The 19828-nt window shown below is 64.9% G+C and overlaps 1 protein-coding gene, 2 long non-coding RNA genes and 2 other non-coding genes across 11 annotated transcripts; 1 reads left to right on the top strand and 4 right to left on the bottom strand.

Moving 5' to 3' along the window:
• On the bottom strand, positions 1-7734 carry LOC131812439 (uncharacterized). Of its 2 annotated transcripts, XR_009346348.1 has the most exons (5): positions 7473-7734; positions 6858-7049; positions 1352-1422; positions 562-741; positions 1-311 (listed from the first exon to the last, which is right to left on the bottom strand). It is a non-coding gene; the product is annotated as an uncharacterized LOC131812439 (long non-coding RNA). The 2 variants fall into 2 exon arrangements; XR_009346349.1 differs by lacking the exon at positions 6858-7049 and having other exon boundaries at positions 7-311; positions 7473-7727.
• On the top strand, positions 7005-16504 carry DIPK1B (divergent protein kinase domain 1B). 6 transcript variants are annotated; one of them, XM_059141994.1, is made up of 6 exons: positions 7005-7305; positions 11468-11593; positions 14016-14123; positions 14208-14384; positions 14941-15740; positions 16233-16504. In XM_059141994.1, exons 1-6 carry the CDS (start codon positions 7069-7071, stop codon positions 16492-16494), a joined length of 1710 nt encoding a protein of 569 aa, XP_058997977.1. In that variant the 5' UTR covers positions 7005-7068; the 3' UTR covers positions 16495-16504. The 6 variants fall into 6 exon arrangements, with proteins under 6 accessions (XP_058997977.1, XP_058997976.1, XP_058997979.1 ...); XM_059141993.1 differs by having other exon boundaries at positions 11468-11602; XM_059141995.1 differs by lacking the exon at positions 7005-7305 and adding an exon at positions 8079-8229 and having other exon boundaries at positions 11468-11602.
• A 103-nt stretch (positions 16505-16607) lies between these two features.
• Positions 16608-19104, bottom strand: LOC131812438 (uncharacterized). The gene is made up of 3 exons (XR_009346347.1): positions 18994-19104; positions 18126-18191; positions 16608-17380 (listed from the first exon to the last, which is right to left on the bottom strand). It is a non-coding gene; the product is annotated as an uncharacterized LOC131812438 (long non-coding RNA).
• LOC131813400 (small nucleolar RNA SNORA43) lies at positions 17934-18069 on the bottom strand. Its single transcript, XR_009346800.1, has one exon. It is a non-coding gene; the product is annotated as a small nucleolar RNA SNORA43 (small nucleolar RNA).
• Positions 18593-18723, bottom strand: LOC131813402 (small nucleolar RNA SNORA17). Its single transcript, XR_009346802.1, has one exon. It is a non-coding gene; the product is annotated as a small nucleolar RNA SNORA17 (small nucleolar RNA).
• Positions 19105-19828: the final 724 nt, after the last annotated feature.

Raw genomic sequence — 19828 nt, 5'->3', positions numbered from 1 at the left:
TTTTATTTTTTGAGATTTTATTTATTTGAGAAAGGAGCTGGAGAGAGCACAGCAGAGGGAGAGGGAAATGCAGGCCTCCCGCCGAGCAGGGGGCCCGCCACGGGGCTCGATCCCAGGCCTCTGGGATCCTGACTGGAGCTGAAGGCAGACGCTTCACCCACGGAGCCCGCCCCCTCTCCCCCCCAGGCGCTCCAGGCATCCGACTCTTGATTTCGGCTCAGGTCACGATCTCAGGGTCATGAGACAGAGCCCTGTGACGGGTCCGTGCAGTCTGCCTCTTGTTCTCTCCCCTGCCTCTCTCCTGACCCTCTCTAGAAACAAGTACATTAGAGAAAATAAGATAAAATGCATCCTGGACTCTCTGTACCTTGCTCTTCTGATTTTCAGGACGTCCTCCCCATGGAAGATGCTTTTCTGCACGTCCGATTCTAAAACTGTCCTGTAACCCTTACCCGCCGCTGTGTGACCCCAAGCTAGAGCAGCTTAAAGCCCTGAATGGTTCTATGGTCCAGAATTCAGGAGCAGCATGGTGATGTGGTTTTGACTCGGGGTCACTCTGACCTTGTGTCAAAATGTCAGCCAGGCACGTGGTCCTCTTCGCTGGGGCTGGGGGATTCCCATGCTGGTGCCGGCTGCGGGGCCCCCGGACGCTTGGACCGCGGGGCTGCTGGAGGGTCCTTACGACGTGGGTGTCGGCTTGCCCAGAGCAGGGGCCTCGGGGGGGCCACCACCGATCTAGAGCTTGAGGCCGGGGTGGGAATGTAACGCCCCAGAGACTGCGCGCTCAGAGCCCGTGAGAATCTGGCGTAGGGCCCCGACGGGCTCTCGCGGGAGCTCTAAAAGAGACTCTTCCTCCCTGCCTTACAGGTGGCCAAGCTGGGTCTCAGGGGCAGTGAGCAACCCCTCAGGGCCACAGGCCGCCGTGCCAGCCTTCAGCCCCGCTCTGATGCCGCCCCCCACACCCCCGCGCCCCCCACGGCTGCCGGGGGTCCCACTCCTCCAGCCCGCTCCGCAAATATTCTTATTCCAATCTCATGGTTCCCTCCACACTTCCTCCCTCCATCTCCCCTTCCCCCTCCCCCTCCTTCTCTAAACGTGCCCCTCCCCCAACCCCCCGTGTTGCAGGAGTTTCTCCTGGGTGGAGGAGGTCAGTCTTGGAGGTCCAGAGCTCCCAAGGTCTAAAGAGGTCTGGGACAGAGGCAGACACGGCCCTGGGCACAGGGAGCGCAGAGTCCCATGGAGACCCGGACGTGGGTGGGGGTGAGGCAGGTCTGCAGGGAGTCCCAGCATCCAGGGGGCCCAGCGACCTGTCAGACCAGAAGGGCCTCTGTTGGGTGGGGGTGGGAGGTACCTGGAAGTCCCTGTGGAGGGAACAGCATTCATAAAAGCTCAGAGGCAGGCAAGAGCAGATGCATTCTGGGACTGAACGAAGAACAGGGTGGGCGTGGGGGCGGGGAGCAGCCAGCTGGACGCCCCCAGGACTAGCTAGGGCCCCAGTGGGGCGGCTTGGGGCTCTGCAGACTGTTTATCACTGAAGCCAGGGAGATAAAGCCTTTGACCCAGAATGTCACCTGCAGGGACCTGTCCTCTAGTTAATAATTGCAGAATCGGTATGGATTCAGCCAGGAGGCCACTCACCCAGCCTCGCTCAGGAGGGAGAATGCTCAGACCACCCTACATGCCCATCAAGAGGCAACGGGTTCCGTAAATTAGGGTCCGTTCAGGCAATAGAACCTGGGGCAGCCCATGAAGTGGGCGCTCAGACTGACCAAGCCCCTTCTATAGGAGAAGCCCATCTTCCGGGGCCCTGTGGGTCTGCCCTGGGACCCCCACCCCCCAATCCCCAGGGCCACAACCCAGCATGAAGCCCCTTGAGAAACCCAAGATGCTGGGCGGAAACTAGTCTGTCTGGGGTCGGAGGGAAGCTTTTTTTTTTTGTTACCACGACCAGACAAGTTCTTTTATGGACCATCAAGGTGAAAACACACTTAAAACTTCGCTCGGACCAGCAAGGCCCCAGGAAGGGCCCAGAGGACTCGGATTCTGTCGAGAGAGGCCGGTGCACCGCTGGCCAAGGTCGGGCCGCCCAGAACAACCCAGCCTCGTGGCTCAGGCCCCGGGCACGCCCTCCTCAGGGTCTGGAGTCAGGTCATGGGATTGGTGTGGGCTCCAGGGGAGAGCTCTCGTGGCCTGCTGTGGGGCCACCATCTCGTGTGCCCTCGCAGGTGGAGGTAGGTGGGGAGACAGAGACGGAGGGTGGGGAGAACTCGGGTCTCTGCTCACAAGGGCACTAACCCCACCAGCCCCAAGGACCCCTCCTAACAGCATCCCACGGGGACGGTCAGAACTTCAACACGTCCATTTGGAGACAGGATCCAGCCCCAGTAACCAAAAGTAAGAACAGTTGCGATCAGCAGCAATGATGACAGGTTTGCGCAGGGCGCAGGGCTGACACACACGCATGCCCCTAAAAAAATCCCACAATCACATGGACGTTTGCCGGTCTATCCCCAGGCGATACCAAAGTCATCGCTGTGGAAATAGTCACGGTCATGCCTATTCTCGCCCATCTGTCTCGGTCACATGGTGTTCGGCCCCGTCACTGGTCACTGGTCACCGAACGCCGTCTCTGCCAGCGTGAGGTCTGGAAGGCGCCGCCGTCGTGGACAGAGCTGGACCCGAGGGCCACCACACGCTGAGCTGCAAGACCCTCAGCCGAGCCGGGGGTGACCCTTCCTCCCTCCGCCTGCCCCCCTCTGAAGTACACAAGCAAGGTATGATCATTTAGAAATACCGAATCCGGGCGTGTGTTACTCCAGACGGGACGGCAGCCCTCCGCATCCCCTGAAGGAGTCACGGCTGTTGGCCACCTTCTCGTGGCCTGTCCTTAGCCAGGGTGGACAAGTGCACGTGTGTTCTAGTGTGCACGCACACACACGTGCACACGCACGTTTACTAACGACACACAGGCTCATGACGAACAAACAGTCTCATTCTACACACGTGGCTTGGCTTTGCAATTCGTTTTTGTCCCTGTAGTGGGAGGAATGACGCTCCCACACCGCAGTTATGTCCCCCTAGGGGTGTGACCTTACTGGTGACATTTGCAGAGATGACCAAGGATCTCCGGGGAGGGCACCCTGGATTGCCTGGATGGGCCCTGTATCCCAGCCGGCGCCCTTCTGAGAGGAGAGGACACAGTGGGACTGTCGTCTGGGAGCCCTGTGACTCCTGCCCCGGCTGTCCCCAGGCAGACAGAGATGGCCCCAGGTGCCTGGGGAGGTGGCCCTCCACTCCTGACAGTATCCAGCCTGTCCTTCCCGACCCCCCCAACCCCTGCACACATCCCCCTGGCCTGGAGGGCTGCCCCTACTGTCATGAGATCTCCCAAGCGTCCTCTTTTCTCCGGAAGCAACCACCTCCCCCTCCAGCACCCCCCCCCCCCCCCGCACTGAAAGTGTCTCTTCTCTGCATGCATAGAAAGCACAGCCCTGCTGGGGAGGGGCCCTGGGCTACCAGCGGCCCTCAGGCAAAACCCTGTGCTCCAGCCTCTTTTCCTAGCCAGAGGGAGCCCTCTGGGGCACTGGCCCTTGGTCTGGGCAGGTTTCCACGGAATCCTAGGCTCCCCGGGCTGAAGTTCCACGTCCAGACTCCCCACCAAGCCTCCTCAGGACTGCTGCCAGCGGAGCCCTCCCCCTCCACACCCCGCTGGAACACGTACAGTTCCATTACTGGTCCAAGCGGCTGCCTCCGGGCCTCCGCGCACTCTGTTCCTCTGCCTGGAAGCCCGATCCTCCCTGGCCCCACCCCCGCGCTCCTCCTCTAGGTCTCTGTGCGGACATCGCCTTCCCCAGGCCTGACAGTCCCCAGCATGTGCTGGGCCCCTATTCTCTGCCCCTCCTAGAATGCCTGTCTGAAGGGGATGATGTGACCCCTGACCTCAGTCCAAGGCCACTTGGGGCCTGGGGCAGGGGGATGGGCTACTGGAAGGGTGATGTGTCCAGGGGCCCAAGTCTCCATTTCTCCGTTTTTCCTGTGACTTGTGCCCAAGACTACGGGGTCCCAGCTCCGTGGGACACATGTCTCTCCAGAGGAGGACGACGTTTCCACACTTTTCTGCAGCCAGGCTGGTCATGTGACGAAGCTTGCAGGGACGGAGACCAAAGTGGGAACAGAGGTCCAGGTCCTTAAATGGAAAGGCTTGAGCTTCCTCTTGCTGGAGTGTGGAGGTGACGGCTGGGGCTGGAGCAGCCACTTTCGACTCCAAGACAGAAACCATGTCTTGAGAACACCAACACGAAAAGGGCAGGAGTTTAAGTCCCTGGACAGCATGGGTTCCCAGGCCTCGGCGTGCTGCGTGGAAGACAAACACGCGCTGCTCCTGATGAAGCCGCTTGCATTCTGGGGCCCCTCAACTTACAGGAACTCTCGGCTGTTCCCTCTGTGCGGTGAGTGGGAGGGTGCTCCCGGCTTCCCAGATTTATATCCGCCGGGAAGTCAGAACGCGCCCCCTTTGGAAATAGCTCTTGGAAGACCATGTGAGGACACAAAGGCAGAGAGGGGACACACAGGGGCACAGGCAGCCTGCGAGAGGGCGAGCGGAGGCCCAGGGACGCAGCTACGCGTCCCGGAGCGGCAAGGATGGCCCACAACCCTGGCAGCGACTGTCCCCCGGCGCCCGCAGGGGCAGCGACTGTCCCCCGGCGCCCGCAGGGGCAGCGACGGTCCCCCGGCAGCCCGCAGGGGCAGCGACGGTCCCCCGGCAGCCCGCAGGGGCAGCGACGGTCCCCCGGCAGCCCGCAGGGGCAGCGACGGTCCCCCGGCGCCCGCAGGGGCAGCGACGGTCCCCCGGCGCCCGCAGGGGCAGCGACGGTCCCCCGGCAGCCCGCAGAGGCAGCGACTGTCCCCCGGCGCCTGCAGAGGGAGGCCGAGCCCGCGACACCTTGCCTGCAGACTTCTTTCCAGAACTGGGAGAATCGGTCCCTTTGTCGTCAACCGTTCAGTCCGTGACATTGTCACAGCAGCCCCAGGAAACCAGCATGGTTTGCCACTTGCAAAATCACACTTTAAAGACACCCCACTTGGGGCGCCTGGGTGGCTCAGTGGGTTAAAGCCTCTGCCTTCGGCTCAGGTCATGATCCCAGGGTCCTGGGATCAAGCCCCACATCAGGCTCTCGGCTCCGTCGGGAGCCTGCTTCCTCCTCTCTCTCTGCCTGCCTCTCTGCCTACTTGTGATCTCTCTGTGTCAAATAAATAAATACAATTAAAAAAAAAGATACCCCACTTTGGGGCTGCGCACCGTGGGCATAAGTGACAGCCGCTGGCTGACTCTGGGTCACTTCTGAATGCCCAGGACGGCAGGTGCTTGCTCTCTACCCACCGAGCAGCCCCACCGCCCCGTGGGCCACTGTTGCCCCCACAGATCCCTCGTGGCCCCACTTCCCAGAGGAGGGGCGACACATCAGATTTCGTACTCCGGATGCAGAGGTGGTCACTGCATAGCAGACGGGACTCCTGCCCACAGCGGGGTCCCCCGTCTCACAATCCCCAGACAGTGAGCCCCAGCTCCTGGCAACCTGACTCCATCAGACTTCAACCTGGTCTCTGGGCTCCTCCCTCAGCACAGGCTGCTTTCCCAAGCCGAGCCGCCGGCTGGTCATGCCCTTGTGGCCCCTGACACCGTACGGGATGCGTGTGTCAGTTCTCTCCTGTCATCTGACAACCGCGCTCCTTGTATCACAAAGGCCACCCACAGTGGGCTGGTTCACATGTCCTGCCGCCCCGGTCCCTGCTGTTGCTGAGCCTTGGGACAGCCTTCTCCCAAGTTCATGGATGAAGATTTCTGGCTCCAACTCTGGGCCCTCTTCCCGGCCTGGGCCCCATGGTTGAAACACCTCCTTGGTAAAGACCAGGATGAAAGGGTGGGGGTTGGGCCATCAGGATCCCATCCAGACCCTCCAGAGCAGGGCATCCTTTGGCCAGCCTGGGGGTCCAAAAAGGGGACTACAGATATAAACTTCCTTCTGGTCCAGCCGCTGGGACTCTCCCATGGGCTGGCATGGCCCGAAGTTCAAGGGTAATGAGCATCTGGTTGAGGGTGAGCCCGTGGTCCAAAGTGTGGAGTGCAGTGAGTGTTGGTAAGTTTGGTAAAGAAGCTTGAGTCCCTTTCTGCACCTGACCTGTGCCAGCCAGGGTCCCATCAGGTGACAGAAGCCATGCGGTGATGTACACAGGGAGTCTGCCACAGGACGGCCTGAAGAGCAGACATGGGGAGACCCGCTAGGGCTGAGCTGGAGGCCCCCGTCCCCAGGCAGAGACCGTGGGTCCCAGGATGGCAGAGAAGTCACTGTGGTGCCCACAGCATCGCTGGGAATCCGGCCGGGGGGAACCTGCCAAAAGCCTGTCCCCCGGTGCAGGGCCGTGGCCCATGCAGCACTCTGCCACAGAATCACACAGGAGCTCATCTTTCAACAAATTTGTTAGAACAAACAGACACCCATGTGCAAAAAAGCCCAACACCCCAAAACACAAAACCAAAACACAAAATCCTACCTTGCCCTATAACCCGCACCATGGACAAAAGTTAGCTTCAAACAGAATCATCGACCTACATGGAACCCCCCCCCCCCAGCAGCCGCCTGAAACCACGGAGAAAACCACGGAGAGTGCTGACCCCTATACGGACTCCGTCCTCTCCCGCAGGGCCTGAGCCGCAGTCGAGGTCAGCTTGTACAGGAGGCACAGGAAGGGAATGACCAGGCAGCTGTTAGTAAAATGGGGCCACAGTAACCGTGCGCTGCGATAGAGTCACATGGCTGTGTTCTCCCTCTCCAGATGCCATGTTGCCCTGGGCTCACCCCTCTTGGACAGCATGCGAGGACGAGAGGCCCACACGGCGGCAGGAGGGAGGTGCGGGGCGCAGGTGCGTGGCGCAGCGGGAAGCCATTGCAGGCCGGGCATCCGTCCGAAGGAGGGTCACCTGCGCCCGGACCGGGCCGCCACGGGAACTGAGACCAAGGGTAAGGGGAGACACTGCTGTAGAGAAAACCCTAGAAAAAAACACAGCAGATGTTGCGCTGCTGGGTTAGTCGGATTTCTCAGACACGGCAGGCAAGAGGCGCGCAGACTGTAAACGAGAAAAACGGGTCACTTGGACTTCATGGTGAGGAGCTCGTGCTCACTGAAAGACAAGCCCCGGGTCAGGCGGAGCATCTTGGTGCGCAGTGGTATCTGGAAGTCGGGGGACTCCCGGACCGGAACAAGGAAACAAACCCTACAGTCAGATTCGACGGGAAAGAATTAAATGTAGGTTTCGGGCGAGAAGATCTATAAGGTGGTTCAGCACCGTCTGTCCACGGGGAACTGCGGAGCGCGGAGGCCCGGCTGCGCGCGCCCCCATGGGCAGCAGCAGGGGTCGGGGCCGGCGGGAGTGCGCAGCGCACCTGCCCACAGGCCTCCCGCGCGGGAGAAACCTGCACGCGGAACGCGGCGCGGAAGTTCACGGCGGCTGCGCCCTGGCCACCCCACGTCCGCGGCGAACGCTGACCCAGCCCGGGCCCAGGGCACGGAATTGCTGGTGCTGGAGACAGGCCCGACCCCGAGGCCGCCCCGCCGCGTCCAGTTTCTGGACGCGGGGCGACGAGCAGGGCCGGGGCTGCGGGGGCTCGGACAGAGCCGGCCCGGAGGCGCCGCCGGCCCGAGCCGCGCGCGCTCGCACCGCGTCCACCGCCCCGCCAGGCCCGGGCCTCGCCCCCGCGCGCCACCACGCGTCGCCCCTCCCCGCCCCTCCCCCTCCGCCCGGGCCTCCGAGACCGCCGCGGTGACAGCCCCGCCGCCTAGATCCGGGGGGGGGGGGAGTGGGGGGGGCGCGCGGGGGCGCGCGGGGAGGGGCGGGGCCGCGGTCGCCCCTCCCCCGCGCGCCCCCGCCGCGCTCCCACCGCCCCGGCCCCGCGCCCCTCCCCCTCCCCGGCCCCGCGCCCCTCCCCCTCCCCGGCCCCGCGCCCCCGCCCCCGCCCGGGCCGGCCGGCGGAGTGCGCCCTCGCGTGGACGTGGACGTGGACGCGGCCGCGGGCGCGCGGGGAGGCGGCGGCGGAGGGCGGCCGTTGCGGGCCGGCCCGCGGGGCTGAGGCCGAGCCGAGCCGGGCCCGCGCACGCCGGGGGCCCACCATGCGGCGGCTGCGGCGCCTGGCGCACCTGGTGCTCTTCTGCCCCTTCTCCAAGGGCCTGCAGGTAGGCGCCCGCCTGCCTGGCTTTGGTGCAGGCCGCGGCGGCCAGCCGGGGGCCGGCTGCGGGCCGCGGGGTTCCACGCGCTGCGTGGCCTTGGGGCGGCTGTGGGGCCGGGAGGGGTTGGGGAGGGGGCGTTGATGGGGCGGGCGGAGGGGCGGTGGATGCTGCGGGCTGGCAGACCCTGCCCCCGGGACTGAAGAAGCCCCTCCCCCACGGCTGGACCCCCTCCCCCGCGCGGCCCCCACCCCGGAGGCCCAGAAACCACGCCTGGTCCTTGTCTCTTTCCCCACTTTAAAGAGGTAAGGTTTGCTTTTCTGTAATGGAAGACTTGGGAGACACAGAAACGCTCTCAGAAAGACAGAACCTCCCCGGGGTCATCTCCCAGCCAGCCCGAGCGTGGGGGTGTGCCTGACTCCACCATGACCTTGGACAAGTCACCGGCCCTACCGGGGCCGCTGTCTGCTGGGGAAGCCCAGGCTCCCTTGGGGACCCCGTTGAGAAGCCTGTCGCGTTTGCTCTGGGTGGTCGGAGCCAGGCCCACCCTGAGATGGCCTTGGGCACAGTAATGTTCAAGCAGCCCACACCTCCCTAGCCTCCCCAGGCTGTCCTGGGGCCAGGGAAACAGGGTCCCTGCCAGGGTCGTGCCCTTGGTCCTGGGGCCTGGCTGTCCTCAGCTCCCGCCCCAGGGGGAAAAGCCTCAGAGCCAGGAGACATTCGGGTTTTGTGTTTGTGTGGGACACCCCCCTGGCCCGCCTGGGTGCATCCTGGTCTTGGGCCAGCAGTAGGCAAGGTGGGTGCTGAGGGGGTCTGAGGACCCCCTAGGCCAGGAAGTGAGCTGTGCACTGCCCCCCCCCCCCCGGTCCCCTGAGGGAGGGGACTTGACCAGGTTGCTGCCTGGGTGGCCCAGAGCTTGCCCTAGCACTCAGGGCAGGCTGTTTCCCAGGGATCTGAGCCAGCCCCGCCTACCTGCTATTGTCAGGTCACATTCAGGGTTGGAGCCATTGTGCATGGGGGGCACTGGCCTGTGGGTAACGTGGCTGTTACTGACCCGGAGTCAGTGGCTTCACCAGGAGCCAGCGGCCTGTGGCGTTGGCGAGTGGTTGCATGGGATGCACTGAAACGCAGGACCTGCCCTGTCCTGGGGGCTCACTCATGGGGGACTCATGGGGGCCTGGGACTGCTCCTAGAGGAAGTACCCATCTAAGAGCAGGCTGTCGGCACAGTTGGAGCTGGCCAGGTGGGGACGGTGTCCTGGGAGAGCCTGGTGGAGTGGGTGGGTGTCTGGCTGGGGTGTGGCTGTTGTCCCTCTGTGAGCCTCGGTCCACCCCAGGGTCAGCCCCAGGTCCAGCGCTGCTCCAGCCTGCCCTCCTCCAGGCTGCCGGTGCCCCCCCCCCCCCCCCCCGGCTGCCAGGCCTCCTCAAGGCCGGACTCACCCCCACCAACAGCATTGTTCTTTGCCAGCCGGAAGTCTTGGGACCTTGTCCTGGCAAAACAACACCCTGCAGTCCCCCACCCGCCGTTTCTTTGCTTTCCTGTTTTCCCTTTTGAACAAATCTGACGGAAGCAGATGTGGTGCAGGACATGGGGGCCCGAGGCCCAGCCCTCTCGTTCTGCCCAGCGCACCCCAGTCCTTGCTGCTCTCAGTGGCTACTGAGGCCCCGAGCCCATCCCTGGTGGTCTCAGGGGTCCTCCTGCTGCAGCCCTTCCCAGGAGGGCCAGCTCTGTGAATAGGTGCCCGGGAATGCAGGAGGTGAGGCCCCCGTCTCTCCTGCAGGAGCCGTGAAGGGAACCGCAGCTGCCTGCCCCTGCCCTGTCCTCACGGGAAAGCCAGCCCCTGCCTTTGGCTAAGCAGGCCCCAGGGCGAAAAGGACTGGAGTCGCTGCCGAGTGGGGCACGGGGTGGTTGGAGTCGGAGAGGACGCGTAGCACCTCCTTTGGAGGTGGGGCCTCCAGCCTCCAGCTGGCCCCTGGGTCCTAGCCCCTTGCTCTGGGGGTCTCCCCCAACCCCCGCCCAAGTGAACATTGGTAACCGTGGCCCCTGGGCGGGCCCTCCTGGACCAGTGCAGGCGGCTTGTGATTGGCCTGGGCGGGGGGTGGGGCGGGGCGCTGGATGGGAGGCCCCGCCCCCGCCCACCTGCTGCAGGTGCGTCTGGGCCCCTCACACCTGTAATTCTGCTGGAGACTGAGCCCCCGAGACTCTGTTTCCACCCCACCCCACACACTGTAGGCCAGGGGCCGTCTTACTTATTCTCCATTGTGCGTACATACACAGGACATAAAAGTGACGATCGTACCCGCTTTAAAGTGCACAGTCTGGGGGCGTCAGCGCGTTCACACTGTTGTGTACCATCCCTCTATCCGTCCCCAGAACGTGGCTGTCTGCCCACGCTGGACTCTGTCCTGTTAGACATTAACCCCTGACCCCCGCCCGGTGTCTGGGTCCGACTCCTCCAGAGCCTCTTGGGAGTCGATCCTTTGGGATCGGTCACTCCCTACCGGGCAGACCTTGCTGGGGACCACGTCCTCCTCGTTCATACGCGGTGTAGCCGGTGTCAGGATTCCTGCCTCTTAGAGTGAATGATTTTCCACAGTGTTGGACGTACCCTGTTTTGTGTAGCTATTCAGCCATCAGTGGACGCTTGGGCTGCGTCCCTCTTTGGCTCTGGGGACAATGCCGCCTACTCGCGGTGTCTGAGGTGCTGTCTCTTCAAGGCTCACAGGGCAGCTGGGCCGCTGAGGCCTGCCCTGTGCACCTACAGCCTCCACCTGCTGTCCCCACCAACACCCCCTGTCCTGGGCTGGGCCTGCTTCAGCCACAACTGCCCACTGGTCAGAGGATGGTGTGCGGGGGGTGTGTATAGGGGGCAAGGGATTTTCCATCCTGACCGTGTCCAGCCTGACCTTGTGCAGAGGTTAAAGGTCATTATGAAATGAGCTAGGAGGGAAATTTGTAAAAAATATCTTTATTCATCAAAACAGAGTCGCCTCCTGTGTGTTCCCCTGCAGTCGGAGATCTATTCTTGCCTGCTCATGAGATGTAAAATCTGGGAGCACCAGGCTGAGGCCCTTGCCCCAGAGTGGGCGCACCGAGGATGCAGGGGGCCGGGGAGGAAGACCCGGGAACACCCGTCTGCTGGGCCGCTTCGGAAGCCGGAGCCGGGCAGGGTGCCAGTGTCAAGGGGTCGGCCAGGGGCACCCACACCCCGAATGTGGCACTCCCTCACTGGCCTCTCTCCCATCAGAGCCGGCTCCCGGGCCTCAGGGTCAAGTACGTCTTCTTGGTCTGGCTGGGCGTCTTTGTGGGCAGCTGGATGGTGTATGTGCACTACTCGTCCTACGCGGAGCTCTGCCGAGGGCACGTCTGCCAGGTGGTTATCGTAAGTGTCGCCTTGGGCCAGCCTTGCGGCCGGACTCCTCCCTGCCTGGTGCTGGCCCGTGTGCGGGGGCCACTTAGAGCTGGCCCTGGATGCTCAGAGGGACCAGCAGGGGACTTTGAGATGCAGCCGAGGGCGGTGGGTGTGGTGGTGGTGGGGCTGCAGGTGCACGGAGAGTAGGGCTGGGATGGTCAGAGATGTGTGCGGGGAGGACTTTAAGCAGGGAGCCTGGGGTGAACAGATGTTGGGGACCTTGAGTGCAACTCCTGGGGCCAGAGGCTCACCAAAGGAGGCTGTGGGTAGGGTCCTTGCGGGGAACAAGGGGTGGGGGGGCGTGCTCAATGGCAGCCCGTGGCCTCAGAGTGAGTGTGACGTGTGCCTCATGGGTGTGCACGAGGGAGGAGGCGTCATGAGCCTGTGTGTGCCTGTACACAGGAAGGCACATGGCCTCACGGGTGCACCCCTAGTGGGACACCCTGTGACTTGGGCTGGAGGGACCAGCCACACCAGCCCCAGTGGCCCTGGCAAGGCCCTGATTCTTCTGAGCCCGTCCCACACCCTGGCCGGCCTTCCCAGGGAGTTTGAAGCCCCCAGTGAGCTGATGGCCGGGGTTCTGATGCCCCGGGCCGGGCCTGGAGCTGCTCCTCCTGCTGTAAGATGAAGAGGGTCGCCTCTCCTGGGGGACTCTGTGGGACTGACATTGGCCATGGAAGGGCGCAGGCAGGTCTGCTCTGGCCAAGGTCCCACAGGGCCCAATTTGGGGAAGCCCAGAGGTGGGAGAACCCCTGTGACAGGATTTGCAGGAGGCCAGGCGGGCTCCAGTCCCCCCAGCTGATGGCAGAGTACCTTCTCAGAGGGCTGGGCGGGCACAGGACACCGAGGATGCAGTGCCCATGCTCGGGGGAAAGACCTCCTCCTGCCTGTTCTCGGCACACTTCAGAACAGCTCACCAGTGGCCTCCAGGGCCCAGGCCTGAGCTGGGCACTGGACTGATGGCTTTGCCCTCACAGTCCAGGGGCTTGGGAGACAGGTAAGGGTAGACATGGAGCCTCTGGCCGGGGGGGTGGGGGGTGGGTGTTGGTGAGGCCCTGCTGTTGGACTGCTCAGGGTGAGATGGGGCTGGGCAAGGCTCGGAGCCGGCGGTGTGGCCACCGGCCCTGAGAGGCAGGTGAGAGCTGGAGGGAGCTCTTGGGGTGGGAGGGACACAGGGCAGGAATGAGGGGGGGCGGGAGCGGGGGGATGGATTCTGGCCCAGGGGTGCAGGGAGCAGCAGCCTAGAGGGTTGGCAGGTATTTCTGAGCCCGAGGAAACAGTGTGCCCAGGGGTATCTCCCTGGGGTGTCCTAGGCTGTGGGGGTTCATGGTGTGTCCAAGGGTGGACCAGTGGTCATGGGCTCCTACGGGCTCTGGGTGTTTGGCAGGTACTCACTCCCCTGCAGGTGGGAAACGGGCTGGGAGGTCGGGCGACTTGCCCCAAGCCTGATGGGCCAGGACCACGGGGCACACTGATCCCCTCCGCCCGAGGCAGCCAGGCTCCTTCCCAGCTATGGGTGAGGAGGGGCGGTGCCGGGCAGAAGCCCGTCCTTAGCCGGTCCCCTCAAAGGCCCTGCAGTTCTGGGGGGTGGTTCTGGGGCTCAGAGTCAGCCCCCTGTGGAACCCCCTGCAAGTGTGTGGAACGGGTTTCCTCACGGCTGCTTTGCCGTCCTGATGAGTGGCCGTGGCTTTCTGATGCCACACGCAGATGCCTTCTTCGTGGGGCCTCTGGTTCTGGCCCCGGCCTGCGCTCCGCCCCCCCCCCCACTCTGGTGGCACCCTGCCCTGCACACTGCCCACACTCCTTCCTGCTCCTTCCTCCCGGCCAAGGGCCTGGGCTCCATGGCAACGCTGATGCTCTTCCAGGAAGGCACCCCCCCCAGCTCCAGATGGCTGCGCCTCCCTGTTGGGGGGGGGTGGGGGGGACCGAACCTGATTCCATGGACTCCAGCTTCCCCACCTTCCTGCTTGGGTCAGCTCAGACCCAGGGATCAGGGGCTGCAGGGAAGCAGCCGCTGCTCTGAGCCCAGAGCCCTGCCTGATTCTGGCTGCTAGCAGCTCCCAGGGCATCTGGCTAAGGAGGTGGCCTGGCCTGGCCCCCTCCACCACCCTTGGGGCAGGGGCAGGGGTAGGGCCCGGGCCCCATGGTGTCCCAGGCTCTGCTGCTCCTACTTCCTGCTACAGGGGAGAGCACACATTGGGGAGACCCTGACTCAGAGCAGAGGGTCTTGCCAGCATGGTCAGGTATGGCCAAAGGCTCCTGGTTCCCAGCTGTAGTGGTCTGGAGCCACTTAAGAACCAGGGGCCTCACCTGCAACCTGTGGATGTTGGGGGAGGGGCCCCACGGCCTCAGGCCACTTCCTGGTTCTCCTTCCTGTGCCCAGTGTGACCAGTACCGCAAGGGCATCATCTCTGGCTCCATCTGCCAGGACCTGTGCAGCCTGCACGAGGTGGAGTGGAAAGCGTGTCTGTCCTCTGTCCCAGGGCAGCAGGTGAGCCTTGTGGGGTCTGGCTGGGGTCACCCTGGGGGCAGCGGGAGGGGATGTCAGCTTGAGGACTCCTGTGGCCCCATGCAGGTGTATAGTGGGCTGTGGCAGGGCAAGGAGGTGACCATTAAGTGTGGCATTGAGGAGGGCCTGGACCCCAAGGCCAGGTCGGAACCAGCCCCCCGGCAGGAGCTGCTGCTGTTCGACAAGCCCACCCGGGGGACGTCAATCAAGGAGTTCCGAGAGATGACCCTCAGCTTTCTCAAGGTCAGTTGGTTCCTGGGAGCCGTGGAGTCCAGGGCAGGAGACAGGCTGGTGGGAGCCACGGCAGTGTCCAGGCATCTGGCTGGACCGCAGCTCCAGGCAGACCCTGGCTCAGGGTCAGCGAGCAATGACTGGGTGCAAAGGACCCCTTCTATCCACCCCCCCCCCTGGGGCCAACCCACCCAGGGCATCTGGGCGGGGTGAGAACTCTCCGCATGGGAAGCAGACCCAAGTGCCCACCCTCAGCTCCCTGAGCACTGTGGAGACATGGGGACATGGAGCCCCAGGAGCAGCTCCTGGAGAAAGGACAATGCTCCTGTGGTCAGCGAGGGGGCTTCCCACAGCGCCCGGTGGTTCCCTCCATGCGCGTGCTTGGACGCCGGGCTCTCCCAGGCTGGCAGAAGCACTGGGGTCCCATGTGCAGCCTGTCCGGCAGACTCCCAGGGGTCCAAGCCAACTAGGTCAAGGTGGCATCTGCCAATGCAGAAACCCACCACCAGGCCAGGCTTGCTGGTCCTGAAATGACTCGGTCTCCCTTTCTTTGGGTCCCAAATGTCAGGCGAATCTGGGAGACCTGCCCTCCCTGCCCGCGCTGGTCGGGCAGGTCCTGCTCATGGCCGACTTCAACAAGGACAGCAGGGTGTCGCTGGCCGAGGCCAAGTCGGTGTGGGCCCTGCTCCAACGGAACGAGTTCCTGCTGCTGCTGTCTCTCCAGGAGGAGCATGCATCCCGGCTGCTGGGATCGTGCGGGGACCTCTATGTCACCGAGGGGATCCCCCACAGCTCCTGGCACGGAGCCGCTCTCCCGACCCTGCTGCGCCCACTGCTGCCCCCTGCCCTGCACACGGTGCTCCAGCAGTGGTTGGGGCCCGCGTGGCCCTGGAGGGCCAAGATCGCCATCGGGCTGCTGGAGTTCGTGGAGGAGCTCTTCCACGGTGCCTACGGGACCTTCTACATGTGCGAGACCACGCTGGCCAACGTGGGCTACACGGCCCAGTACGACTTCAAGATGGCAGACCTGCAACAGGTCGCGCCCGAGGCCACCGTACGCCGCTTCCTGCAGGGCCGGCCCTGCAGGCACAGCGCTGACTGCACCTATGGCCGGGACTGCAGGGCACCCTGCGACAAGCTCGTGCGCCAATGCAAGGGCGACCTCATCCAGCCTAACCTGGCCAAGGTGTGTGAGCTGCTGCGGGACTACCTGCTGCCCGGCGCCCCTGCCGACCTGCGGGAGGAGCTGGGCCGCCAGCTGCGCACCTGCACCACGCTGAGCGGGCTGGCCAGCCAGGTGGAGGCGCACCACTCGCTGGTGCTGAGCCACCTCAAGACCCTGCTCTGGAAGGAGATCTCCAACACCAGGTACTCGTGACGGCTGCCCCAGGGCCCCCAGCCATGGCTGGGCCACACAGCTGGGCCGTACAGGCTGGACCGGGGGTGGGGGCACGAAGGAGCGCCTGGGGCCCGACCACAAGGGCTGGCCAGAGGACCCATTGCGAGAACGTGTGATGTAAATAAACCGCTTTTCTGTGAGTGTCCCTGGGTTCCCTCCCACCACGCTGGACCTGTCTCCCATATCCGCCATCAGCCCAGTGGGGTCCGAGGGGGGCTGCCCTTGCCCAGGCCGGACAGAATGCAGCGTGGTCCTTTGGGTCCCAGTCTGCCAGCCAGATAGGCCTCAGCGGGCAGCACAGGTACAGCCTCTCCTAGAGCCACGTTCTGGGGCAGGGGATGGTGCCAGAGGGGGTGATGAGCACGCCAGATGCGGACATGTTCTGTGCTGAACTGGGTAGGGTTCCCAAGAAGATACCACGGGAGACCAGGTGTCCTGGTAACGGGCTGCTCCCGTTCCAGACGCTCTGGCAGTGCAGCTGCGCAGGACTTCAACAGACGTCCGGGAACCACTGGATGGGAAACCCACCACCATCTCCCTGTCCAGCCCCAAGGGGCAGTGCAGGTGGCTCCCTCTGCCTCCGTTCTGGGAAGTGGAGGGCAAACCCCAGGAGGCTCAGGGAGCTGGGGGAAGGGCTGTGCCCCCATCCCGGGTCGTGATGGGCCAGAGAGCCTACTCCCCGTAAGTCCTTGGGGGCCGCTGACCTTTGCAGGCTTAGCTTAGCGAGTGGTTACAATGCCTGGAAAGGCGATGCGGGGACCCAGGCAGACACCGTGCGGCTCCCCACCACCATCCTCCTGCTCCGGCCCCAGCTAATCACACTGTGAGGAAAAGCCAAGTGTTAAGATGGTTTATTTAAGATCAATTTATTCTCAAGTTTTGCCAAAAGAGAAACACTTTTACTAAAAAACATATTCCAAAATTTCAACTGTAATACCCGTCTTGTTAGTATTAATTCCTAAAACTCATCCTACTTACGTTAAATAATAGCTTTCTTCCCCATCTAGATTTTTCTCCCCTGTGGGGTGGGCAGTGGATAATCCAAATATGGCACAAAAAGCAGTTTCGAACTGGGACGCCGGGGGGGGGGGGGGAACGACTCCATTGGCCGAGAGTCTGACTAGATTTCAGCTCTGGCCGCGAGGTCAGGCTCCGGGCTGAGTGCGGACTCTGCTTCAGACTCTCCCTGCTCTTCCGCCCAGCCCCCGCCCCAGGCTTGTGCTCTAAAATAAGTCCGTCTTAAAGGGAAAAGAAATTAGAATCACGGGCTCTGGCAGTTAGAAAACTCTGCCAAGACTTTCGTCCCCCTGAACACAGTGGCTGGGTTAAGAATCAGGACACAGGGTGCAGGGGAAGCCTGCTCACCCTTCGCTTGCTACACAAGGCACACGCAGGGCTGCGCGGACAGGCCTGGGGCGTCCAAACTGGGGTGCGCCCTGTCCTTGCCCAGGCCAGAGCAGCGACGGGGAGTGCCCCTGCAAACCACCCCCGGGCCCCACTTCTCCGCCTTCGCCCGCCTGCACCCTCTGGAACCCGTAACAGTGTCCGCCGACACCCCTGTGACAGCCCCTGCTGCGCAAACATGATCGCCTCCGAACACCCTGACGTTCTGTAAATGTTTTAGAAAATAAATGCGTAGTGTCTTACCTTTTTTTTTTTTTTTTTTAACCTCGAAATCGGTGAGCCTCTCCCGAGCAGCCTCCCGCGTCTCGCCTGCTTGTACCCTGCTGAGCTCTCCTCCTGCAAGAAGGCAGGAATGCCCGAGTCACACGTGTCGCCCCACTGGGGTTCCCAAGGCCATCCCGCCTCCCCGCCCTGGTTTACAGGGCTCAGTTGTGTCCCTCCCCCGCCCCAGCCTGACCAGACCTGCCTCCTGCACTGCCTGTCTCAAGGGTCCTTAAAGCAGGGGTGTCCGTGGGCACAGGGCCCAGAGCCCACGCAGGGAGCAGACCCCAGGCCACTCGGAGCAGCTCTCGGCCAGGGACGCACGACTTCCGGAAAGCGCTCCAGAGGGACCGTCTCCTGGCCCATCCCACTGCCCGCAGCCGGCCGCCCGCTCACACCCGGTCGCCTCAGAAAACCCACGCGTTTGGCGATCCGAGCTAGAAGCCCGACGCCAGGGGCGCCCGCCACGCGCCCGAGGCCCCCACGGCGGCTCTGGGGCATGTCCGGCTACAAACCATTCTTAGCGCTCACGGTTCTGAGCACTGAGCGTAGAAATAGCCGCTTGCTCTTTGCCCCGACGGCCCAGGTGCAGCAGAGCAGCTGGACCCGGGGTGCCGGCAGGTCCAGCACCTGTGGGGCCGCCCTCCCCGCGCACCCGCCACCCACCTGGAGGCCGGCCCTGCTCCTACCTGGGTCGGGAGGCCGGCGGGCGGCTCCTCTGGCTCCCGTCCGTGGGCCGGGCATCGCCCTCCTCCCTGTGTTAAGGGACGAAAGTGTAACAGAAGCCGCTGTCCACGTCCCCGGCCCGGCCCGGCCGCATCCGTCCTTCTGACCTCCGCTAGCGTTTCAGAGCGCAGAAGGCTGCCAGGGACCAGGGAACCGTGGCTCCTGCTGTCGCCTGTCAGGGCCCCACGGGCAGCCCGCGGTGCAGCCGGGCAGGACGGCACCCAGTCCGCGGCCGGGAGACCCCGCCGTCCACACGAGGCCGGGCGGCCCCGGACGCACCGCCCTGGAGCTCCGGAAGTCTCCCGCCTGGACAGCGGCCAGGGCCACCGCCTGCGTCAGGCCGCAGACCGTGGCCTCCAGCGGGTGCGGGGGCCGCAGGAGGGGCCGGGAGCGCGACCGCCCCCAGAGCCAGGCGCCCGGCGCGCGCTCGGCTGTCGGGCCGCGGACCACGGCGACGCCCCAGCCGGGACGCCGCGCGCAGACAAGCCCCGCTCCTCTCTGCCTCCGGTGACACAGGTGGGCCACGGCGACAGCCGCACCTGCAACGCCTCTGGGGGCAGCGCGGCGTCCCGGCCCCGCGGATCACCGCCGCCCGCCCCGACCGACGACCCCGAGGCCGCGGCACCGGGGGGCCGAGCGCTACCCGCCGCCGCCCTCCGCCCCCCCGGACACGCTGCCCCGGGCCCGCGCGTCCCCGAGCCCCTGCCCGGCCCGCCGGGGTCGCGGCGCCGCGGTCCGCCCGCAGCCAGCCCGGGGCCAGGCCGTCGGGCCCCCGCGCTGCCCACACCTCCCGTCGGCCGCCGCCCGGCCCGGCCCGGCACACCCCGTTACCTGGCCGCTGCCTGACCGCCGCGGAGCCGACGGCCTCGCACGAGCCGCCGCCCGGAGCCCAGCGGCCACGACCCCCGCAGCCGGCCGCCGCGGGGAAAGGGCGGCCGAGCGCGCGCCGCGCCTTTTATAGGCCGTACGGCGCCCTGCGAGGGTCACACCGCGCCGCCGCCGCCGCCGCCGCCGCCGCCGCCGCCGCCGCCGCCGCCGCGCCCTCTAGCGGCCCCTCCCGGTCTTGCCGGCGCCGGGACTCGCGGGTCGCGTGGAGGGAGGAGGGCGGGGGCGGGGGCAGGGTGGGCGTTGGGGGCGCCGGGGGCCCCCAGAGGCAGGCAGGACCCGCGGGCGGGAATTCCCGCTGTCCTGCAGCTCGGTCCGCGGCGGGCGGCCATCCCCGCTCCTCCGGGACGGTGGGACCCCGACGACGGCGGAGGCCCCAGGGTCGGGTCCTGGTGGTGGCGGGTCAGCGCGAGGCGTGGAGTCTGGGCGCCACGCCTGTCCGCGCGCGAAGGGGCCCCCGACGTGCCCGTCCGCACCCGCGAGCGGCTCCGCGGCTGCTGCCACCCCTGTTCTCTGCAGAAGGGCGTGGGGCTCTCGGGGGCCTTGCCCGCGCCCCTCCCCGTGAGCCCCCGCGAGCCCCTGCGGGACCGCTGCGTCACCCGCTCGGACGCGTCTCCCAGTGGCGGGTGAGGGCAGCGGGGGCGGGTGTGCTGTTGTCCCCTTGCACGTGCAGGGCGGACAGAAGGAGCAGCAGGGCCTCGGCTTCCAGGGGCCAGGCTGGGCTGGGGTCACCCTGGCCGCGTGCTTGACGGCTATACCGGGTCCTCGAAGCAGCTGGTCT

Source organism: Mustela lutreola, chromosome 12, assembly GCF_030435805.1.
Source record: "Mustela lutreola isolate mMusLut2 chromosome 12, mMusLut2.pri, whole genome shotgun sequence".
Lineage (NCBI taxonomy): Eukaryota > Metazoa > Chordata > Mammalia > Carnivora > Mustelidae > Mustela > Mustela lutreola.
This window is presented reverse-complemented; position numbering and strand designations above follow the sequence as displayed.

Excerpts from the sequence above, each read along its gene's own strand:
- DIPK1B (XM_059141993.1), top strand. The coding sequence starts at position 7,069 with ATGTTGCGCTGCTGGGTTAGTCGGATTTCTCAGACACGGCAGGCAAGA. Across the intron at positions 11,603-14,015 it reads ACGTCTGCCAGGTGGTTATC|TGTGACCAGTACCGCAAGGG; the intron begins GTAAGTGTCGCC and ends TCCTGTGCCCAG. Across the intron at positions 14,385-14,940 it reads TGACCCTCAGCTTTCTCAAG|GCGAATCTGGGAGACCTGCC; the intron begins GTCAGTTGGTTC and ends CCCAAATGTCAG.